Consider the following 8,994-nt stretch of genomic DNA (forward strand, 5'->3'; position numbering starts at 1 on the left):
GGAAATCGATATCAAAATTGTAGTCAAAATGTTCAAAGAAGTTCCCAGCCTCTGGGGTAAGAATCTCCCATAGGTTAACCACAAATTGATTTGCATTTCTCATATTATTAGTGATTTAGAACTATCTTTCATGTGGTAATTCCTTTAAGAACTATCTGTTAACCACTTTTCTAGGGAGGGATCTCACAGAGTTCTAGGCTGCGTTATTTCTCTTTGTATCCTAGATATCAGAACCTTGCCAGGGTTATTCGATGCCAGCGTTTGCTTTCCCCATCAGTGGCTTGCTTTGTTAGGATAGCTGCATTGATTTCTTTGGAGAACTTCAGTTTTCTCTAATTGCTGTCACAGAGAAAGCGCCAGCGTTCTGTGCTAGTGGGAAAAGGTTAGGACGATTCCGTCTGCCCGCGCAGGGCCAATCTCGAATAATCACGAACGTTTGTGCCGGGACTTCGCGTGCCTGGGAGACGAACTATTGCTTATCTCCATTTTACAGATTTAGAGACTGAGGCTAATTATCCAGGATCACACAGCTAGTAAGTATCCAAAGCTGCATTTGAGCTCAGACTTTTGGATCTCCAGCACTGCTCTGTCCACTGCACCACCTGGTCACACTCTTACACTTTACTTTTTGTGATAATCTGCTGCTTTGGTTAAGATTTCTTCCTCTGGACTTGAAAAGATTTTTTTTTTTTTTAAGTAACATTAATGACCTTTAATGTTAAAGATAATTCTAAGGCTGTACTTGATCCATTCACCTGACACTTTTCTGAACTGATATTCCTTAATGTTCCTCCCTAGATTATGGTAGAATTTCAGAAACTGTCACCTGAGGGAGGGGTACCGTTTTTTTTTTTTTTTTTTTTTTCTGAGGCAACTGGGGTTGTGACTTGCCCAGGGTCCCATAGGAGGGGCACCATTTTTGAGCAATTCCCTGTCCCACCCTTTTCATCAGAGTTCTTGGTCACTGCAGCTAAGTCTGAGACAGCAGCTGATGGAACCCCGAGCTGCAGGGGTTAACGGCACAAGGGGCTGTGTGGTGGCTGATAGCTCTGCTGTCCCCTGGCCTGGCTCTGCCTTCTAAGTATTCTAAAGGGTATCATCCGGGGCAGAGAAAGCAAGTGACTTCACTCCCTCCTCAGTCTCCTCCTGTAAAATGGAGCTAACGCTAAGGTAGCTAACGCCAAAGAATTTTGAAATCCAAAGAAAATATTCTAAATACCAGGCAAACTTTAAGGCACCGCCTAGTCCATGTCGATCAATAAAGGGTCACTCTCAGTTGCCAGAAGCCCCCCCTCCGCGATGATGAAAGGTAATTAATTTTTGCTAAGCGCCCCTGAGGATGAAACCGCGAACTGGGGATGAGTGGCCCCCCCTAAGAGGCAAATGTAGGCTTGAATGTGTGAATGGAAAGAATCACACCAAAAATGGAAAAGTCATTGGAATGAGCAATTGTGACTGAGAAGAGCAGATGAGCAGGCGCGTGGATTTCTCTCCAGAGGTGGGGGACGCCCTGTGTCCCTGGGTGTTGGTAAGTTTTCCTGGGCTGCCCCCTCCCCCTTTTTTATTCTGGCTTTCTGGGTCAGGGAGGAATAGCTAGGGGCCCAGGGGATAAAGGGCTGGACCTGGGCTCGGGGAGAGCCAAACTTAGGCCGTGGGGACCCTGGGCAGCCCACAGCGCGCCTGCCTGTTTCCTCCTGTGTAATCGCACCTGCTCCCCGGGGTGGCCGTAAGGATTATAACGATGCGGATGAAGGGCTTTCCAAGCGACGCACTCTAAACGCCAACGGGAGGGGTGGGTGGGAGGAAATTAGAAATAACTAAGTCCGAAACAGCCGGCTTTGAGACCGCGCGCGCCCCAGCAGCTGGCGCCGTCCGACGGCGGGTCACCGCGGCCGAGGGAGCCCGGGCCAGCCTCATTCCAAACCCACGGGCCACGCGCCCCGTCCAGGCACCGGCGGCGTTTCCTCCCCGTTAATCACGGGCCTGGGTCCAAAGCCAAAAACCGGGACCCGGGGCCCCCAGCGGCCTCCCTTTAGTCCAGGGCTGTGGCGCCCCCTGAAGGAGGGCGTGGGGGAAGGGAGGGAGCGCGGGCGCGTCCGGGCCGGAGAACTCGAGGAAGCCGCGGGAATCTACTAAAATAATTTAATTAGAAGTCCAGGGAGCGGGCCCCGCCCGGGGAGGAGCCTGCACCGTCCCGACAGTCCCGCAGAGGCTCCAGCCCGGCGCCGTCCACGTGGCAGGGTGACCCCAGGCGGGGAGGAGCCAGGCTTGGGGCCGCCCCCTGCCCTGCCCTGCCTCCCTTCACGGCGGCGGGGCCCGTCAGCCTTCAGGCCGAGGAGCTGTCACTGTCACTGCTTACGCAGTCCGGGCCCAGGCCGCCTCCTTCCGGGTCGGGGCCCGGCGGGAGAAGGGGTCTCCGACGGGAGCGCTTGGGTCTTCGGGGGCCGGCGGCCTGCAGTCTCCGCTTCAGCACGGCTGGGGGGGAGAGGCAGGCAGCGGGTGGGTGAAGGAGGGCGGTCCGGGTCAGGGGACGGGGACGCCAGGGGCCCGGGGGAGGGGCCACCAGTGGCTGGGAAGGGACGGCGCGGGGAGAACTAGGGGTGGGGGGCGGCCGGGGGTTGGGGGAGTACCACCTGAGGAGGAAAACTAGGTGAAGGACCACAGGGACTGGGGAAGGACCGCTTGGGAAAGAGCTCTAGAAGTGGGGGACGGCCTGGGGACGGCCTAGGGCCTTCCGGGGAAGAAAGAGCTCCAGGAATGGGTGACCTCGGGCCCCCCCCGCCCGAGTGTGGGGAAGAGGACAGCGGGAGGGGCCCTCACCTGCCACCGTGTCCTGGCTGTCCGCCGGCGGCCCCCAGTAGATACTCTCCCCTCGACGGAAGTTTCGGTGCAGCCGTGTGCAGAGCGTGGCCAGCGTGAGAAGCACCAGCAGGAAAGTCAAAGCCGTGGCTGCCCACGCAGCCTCCTCTGTGCGTGGAGTGGGAGCCCGGGCCGGCCGGGAAGGGGCTGCCCGGGGAGCCGGAGGGAGCTGCCCCGGGCAGACGCAACCCCCGGGGCTTCCATGGCCTGCTCGGGACTCATTGCTCTCTCCCTCTCTCCGAGGACTGGCCATCACGGGGCTATCCCCGGCCTCCCCTGGGCTGTGTGTGACGGGCCTGCGGAGCCCTGAAGAGTGCGGAGGGGCCCTGGTAGCAGGGGCTGCGGGCAGAGAACCAAGGGCAGCTCGAAGTCCCCTCCTCTTGGCTCCAAGAATGTACTCTGGACCCCAGGACTTAATCCTTTCCCCAGGGGGGCGCCAGCTCCGCAGGGCAAAGGCTGTAGCCAGGGCCTGTGAGAGAGCCACAAGGAAGAGAAGTCACCTCCCTGTTCCCTCCATCCAAGATCCGCCCATGACAGGCCCAAGACAGGCCCTGGGAAGCCCCCACCACGGGTCTCACCTGCACACTCCCTCTTGGGCACAGGCCACCCTTGCCTAGGGTGAGCTCTGCCCAGTGAAGCCAGGGGGCATTGGAAGGGAGGGGCCAAGCTCTCCTTTTCCCCCTTCTCCTCCTCTTCTTCAGCCACTGGGCTGCCCAGGCTGGCTCTACTCTGGCCATCTCAAGCGATGTCCCCCATGCAGCCAGAACGAGAGGCTGTAAGAGACACCCGTCAGCACAGGTGTGGGCAGAGCATTTTAGCGCCCACTTTACCTGCGCTCCCACGGGGTGAAGGGTCTGAGAGTCTCCTGTTCACAACCACAGACACCCCCTCCCGCCAACATCCAGACCTCGCCCCCCTGCCAAATCCCAGGCTACTCACCCGTTGCTGAGTGAGGCCCGCATGAGGGATCAGTTTGGGTCGGGGTACACAGGCGCGGGCCAGAAGGGCAAACTGGAGTTTCAGCCAGGGGTGGACACAGGGGTGGTACAGGAAAGTAATGTTTCTGCCCTGGGGGGAAGGTCTAACTCAGGCTCAAGCCAGGCGTCCACCTGGAGCACCCAGACCCAGGGCTCTCTGTCCCTCCTTTATGAGCCATGGAAGCATGGGGAAGGTAGTTTTTTCTGACTTTCACTGATATTATAACGAGCTATTTCCTCCAGGGCCCAGCCAATTGTCTCGCCTCCCAATGCTCCCAGCAGCTCTTTCACTTCTGTCTGGCAGCGCCTTCCCTTTCTACTCACCTTTCTTTCCGGGACTCTCTCCCCCTCTTTCAAAACTCCATTTTCTCCAATCCACCAAACTCAGCCCACTCTTTACCCTTTCTGTCCTTGGTATTGTTCCAAATAAAATGTCTTCACTGATTAGATTGCTGGGTCTCCCTCTAGATTTTAAGCTCCCCACGGACATTCATGCATTTTTTCATTCAATACTTTAATGATGCTACCATGAACAAAATTGGGCCAGGCGTTGTTTTTTTGGTGGAGATACAAAGGTAGAGGAGACCTGGTCCGTGGCATTCAGTAAACAAAGCGTGCAGGAGAAAGAGCATGGACACGACACACACATGTGTAATGCAGAAGAGCACGTGGGGGAGGTTCCAAGAAGGCTTCGTAAAGCCCACAGCCCTCGAGTTGCACTTTGTTAGATGGGCAGGATTTCAATGGGGGAATGGAGGGAGAAGCATTCTAGATGGAGGGTGAGGGGGGTGAAGATCTAGGAAGAAAGAAAGCTCACCGTGTCCACAGAGGACGGAGGCAAGTTCCACTGACTGAAGTGTAGAGCATGTGGAGAAGGAAAAGGAGAAAGAGAAAAAAATGGGAAAAATAGGGAGGCATCAGCTTATATGGGGTCTTGAATGTCAACCTAAGTGTAGACTTTATTCTGGAGGAAGAATTGTGAAGAGACCACACTGAGGTGCCTCTGAGAGGAGCACTCGGGGGTACCTTAGGAAGATGGATTTGGACCCTGTAGGAAGGAGAAACTGAAGGGGGCAGGGGAGACCAAGAGGTCCATTAAGAGGTCATTGCATTTACCCTGGGTAGGTCAGACCTGACAAGACATAGGGCCCAGGTTGATTTGCCAGGGCTTTAAATTATTTAGCTACCAGCTCAGAGGAAGCCCAAGCCTATCTTCTATTTATTCAAAAGTTCCAGCAATATTCAAACAGAAGGCTCAGCAAGACATCAGGCTGCCCCACCCCACGGTGTTGTTAAACACCCAATAAATTCTAATTTACTCAATAACTTATGTGGGTCCAACTCTGTACTACGGAGGAGAAAAGCTGTAATAAACACTGCCTCTGGAAGAAAGAAGGTTCTAGTGAAGACGCAAAGTTAAAAGACAAGAAATAAGAAGGCAGAGATAGGAGAGAGAAAGTGTGTGAAATTCTCTTTTGTTGCTAGGGTCCAAACAAAGAGCAGTGTGGGGTGAAAGGGACCGGTGAAGAAACAGGCTTTCTAACTGCCTTGTCCTACAGAACTCTTGAGATCCCCAATTTCTACTCTTCTTTTATGTGCCGTCTCCCCCATGGGAAGGCTAGGGCAGTGCTGTGTACATAGCATATGCTAACTCCATGAATTCGTTTTCCTTCATTCATTCATTGAGGGAGAGAGAGGATTTGGATAGATGGAGAGGTGAGAGAGGAGAGTCAGTAATGAATGAACATCAGGAGGCAGGGGAGCATGAAAAAAAATGAGTCTGGTCTGGCTAAGTTGTGGAAATTATATCAGGATGGCGACATCAGGTCGCCAGGGAGCAAATCATGCTGGGCCAAGCAAAGCTGCAACAAGAAATGAGGATTTTCTGAGAAGAGGAATGATGTGATGAACAGTTTGGGGGGAAGATTCCCCAAGGCATCAGTCTTAGAAGGGGGAAAAAATGGAGTTCCACTAAGGGAGTGTTGTAATAGCACAGTGCTGAAGGGACAGGGCCTCTACTCCAGCAGTGGTACAAACCAAGAGGAGGAAGGGCGGGAAAGGTAACAGGGCTTACACTACCCAGTAGGTTTCCAAGATGATGAGTGACTTACGTTGAGATCCATTCTCAGTAATGAATAGGGTTCTTTTTAAAGAACTTTCCCACACATTCTCTCATCTGATCCACATCAATATGCCAGGCAGATGCTTGTCCAGGGCAAGCGAGAGGCACAATTGGGACTAGAACCCGGGAGTGGCTCAGTTCCAGGTTCTTTCCAGCCCGCAAGGCCCCACCACCTAGCTCGGGCCAGTCAGTCAGAAGCACTCACTCACCATGCCAGTGCCCCATACCTCCCACCCGCCATTTTGGGTGGCAGGGCACGGGGTGGAGGGCTGAAGGCAAACAGATTAGTTCGGCTGGAGCAAAGGGTCCGAACCCCAAGTTATGGGTAACAGAGTTAGTGACACAAGATGAAAAGAAGCATCCCCATCACCACCATGCTGTATGTGGCGGGCTCGGCCCCTACCTGCCCTGGGCCAATCCAAATCTTGGTTACTCTTGGAGACACCTGTGAGTAGGGAAAGAAGGCAGTTTGGGGGACTCGGGAGCACCCTTAGGGTGTTTGGGGGGAGGCTTTAACTTTTGGCCAGATGGAGGTAAGGGGAGAGATGGGAAGGAGGCAGGAAAGGCTTTCCAGGAAACCAGGACCAGGCTAAGAGCAGGGGAAAAGTTCCTGAAAGCTGAAGTCTTATTCGACTTTGTAAGCCGGTGCCTTGTACAGAGTCGGCTCTGGAGACGTGTTTATTCAGTTCCTGAAGGACAGTGGGCTCTTCTGGGGTTCTCAAAAAGAGACGGAAGGGGTGTCACTGCAGAACGGGGAATCTGGACCTGAGACCTGGAGGTACTAGGGTTAGATGCCTCTCAGGTCCCCAAAGTGGGGGTGGATGCTTCAACTATATACACCTATGCAAGGGTCCTACCTCTTGGGGCAGAGGCCACAGCTCTCCAGGGCATCGGACCCTGTCCTGGGCCAGCTCAGTCGGGACCTGCAAACCTCAGAAGCAGAGTTCGGGTGATCCGTCTGGAAGGAATCCTCCCTCCCCCCCAACCCTCCACTCTCTTGGTGTTCCTCCTCCCAGTCTGCCCGGGGGCGCGAGGTCCCAAGCTTCACGGGAAGGTGCCCTCTGCCGAGCGGCCTCCGGACTCAGTTTCCCCACTCTCTGAAATGGGGTTCCAGGTTGGCAGAGTCCAAGACAAAGGCTGAAGATGCGGAGGCGGGGACTTGGGACGGCGGTCCTGGGTCCGACACTCGGAGATCTGAGAGGAGGGGATTACAGCGCCCGAAGCGGGGCGAAGGGCAGACTTACCGTCCTGAGACCGCGCGCTGTCCCGCAGAGCAGCGCCGGCAGCAGCAGCAGAAGCAACAGTAGTGGCGGCGGCGGCGGGGATAGCGGCTGCAGCCAGCGGGGCGCCCCCATCCCCGCCAAAGTCCAGAACTACCTCAGCGGGGAGCTGGCCCCGCCGGCCCGGCCTTGGGCCCCGCCCCACTTCCTGGCTCCGCCCCTCCCTCGCGCCCCACCCGTTTAATGGACAAACTGCCCGCCTATCGCCCCGCCCCCTACGGTGCTCCTCCTCCGCAGCACCGCCGAAGGGCCCCGCCCTGCTCTTGGGCTGCGCTGTCAATAAAGGTGGCAGACTGAGATTCTTTGCTCCTGGCCCCGCCCCCAATTTGGCCCCGCCTCAGGTGAATCTGGACCCTAGATTACGCCCTAGGCACCACCCCTTTCGTGCGCGCCTCGGGCTGGATTTTGCGGTGGGGGAGAGATGAGCACGTGCGTGTGCGTGTGCGTGTGCGTGTGCGTGAGGGCGGAGGGAGGAGCGGTGAGTGGCTACAAAATATCTGGCCGGCCGCGAGACGTGACGCCAGCTCGGCGGGGTCACGTTGAGGGGAACTGGGCGAGACCCGCCGAGTTGCTAGGGAGGGTCTAGAGGAGCATGAAGAGAGAAAACTGGCGCTTGCGCAGAAGCTGTGGGATATAATGCCAGGTCGGGGTGGGTAAGAGAGGGATTTGCGCACTCGCAGTCTCCAGTGGCCGGGGGGGGGGAGTGGGGAGGAGGGAAAGGGGGGCGGGGAGAAGAGGGAGGGAGGTAAGAGACGGAAGGGAGGGGAGGAGTGGGGGGGCGGGGACAGTTGGCAATGCGCGCTGGGCGGGGTTGGGCAGAGTGGAAGCGTTCAAATTAGGGAGAAATGAGCCCCGCAGGCAAAAGAGATTTGCCCGAATCTCTAGGAACCTCCTGGGAAAGAGAGGCACCCACGAGTCCGGGCCAACCACTACTCCTCCCTTAGCCTGTTTCCTTTCCCATAAAGTGGGGATTCATAATAGCAGCCTCACCTAAGCCCCGGGCTTTGGTGAAACATACAGCCCAAGTGTAGCGCTTTGTACGCCTCGAAGCGCTATATAAATGTCATTATTGTTACTTCGCCCTGGATGAAGGCAGGAAGACTCATATCCTCCAAAGGTCTCAGCCACTTACTGTGAGACTTAAGGCAAATCACTTAACCAATGTCTGCCTCAGTTTCCTCAGCAATAAAATGAAAATTATAAAAGCACCTATATCCTCCGTAGGGGTTGTGGGAACAAAGTTAGGTAATTCTGGTCAAGTGCCTCCAGAACCTTAACGTGCCATGAAAATGCTGGCTATTGTTATTAAAGCATTTCAAAACACTACATGTTCAAAGCTCTGTCATCCATATAACAAGAAGACGTGCTAGCCTCTACAATGTGACCTAAAAGTTTTAGTGCAGGTTAAAGTGTAAAAAGCTAAAGCTCTTACACAATTCTTAGCATTGTTATTGCAACTCCCCCAAGCTCAGGTCCCACTTTTCAGTAGTGAAACTCTGATCTCGAGCCTCCAAGGTCCCCCCTCCCTCCCAACGTCCGGGATCCAATCCCCAAACCACAGGTCTTGAACTCCCACACCCGGATTGCAAAACCGGGTTGGACAAAGTGTGTAGGGTAGGGGTGTGAAGGGGAAAGATGAAGAACAGGGAGGAACCAATCACTGGATTCTGGACCGGGGCTGCTCCTATTAGGGGTCGTGCCCAGAGGAGCCACCCTCTTGCAAATTCTCTGGCTCCAGTTGAACTTTCCTCTCCAC

General features: G+C 55.3%; 1 protein-coding gene across 5 annotated transcripts; it reads right to left on the reverse strand.

Moving 5' to 3' along the window:
* Positions 1–2,128: 2,128 nt before the first annotated feature.
* On the reverse strand, positions 2,129–7,463 carry TP53I13 (tumor protein p53 inducible protein 13). Of its 5 annotated transcripts, XM_051992260.1 has the most exons (7): positions 7,203–7,463; positions 6,816–6,881; positions 6,362–6,403; positions 3,799–3,927; positions 3,438–3,632; positions 2,821–3,328; positions 2,129–2,475 (listed from the first exon to the last, which is right to left on the reverse strand). In XM_051992260.1, exons 1-7 carry the CDS (start codon positions 7,311–7,313, stop codon positions 2,327–2,329), a joined length of 1,200 nt encoding a protein of 399 aa, XP_051848220.1. In that variant the 5' UTR covers positions 7,314–7,463; the 3' UTR covers positions 2,129–2,326. The 5 variants fall into 5 exon arrangements, with proteins under 5 accessions (XP_051848220.1, XP_051848221.1, XP_051848222.1 ...); XM_051992261.1 differs by lacking the exon at positions 6,362–6,403 and having other exon boundaries at positions 7,203–7,457; XM_051992262.1 differs by lacking the exons at positions 6,362–6,403; positions 6,816–6,881 and having other exon boundaries at positions 7,203–7,457.
* Between the last annotated feature and the right edge of the window lie 1,531 nt (positions 7,464–8,994).

This window comes from Antechinus flavipes, chromosome 4 (assembly GCF_016432865.1).
Source record: "Antechinus flavipes isolate AdamAnt ecotype Samford, QLD, Australia chromosome 4, AdamAnt_v2, whole genome shotgun sequence".
Classification (NCBI taxonomy): domain Eukaryota; kingdom Metazoa; phylum Chordata; class Mammalia; order Dasyuromorphia; family Dasyuridae; genus Antechinus; species Antechinus flavipes.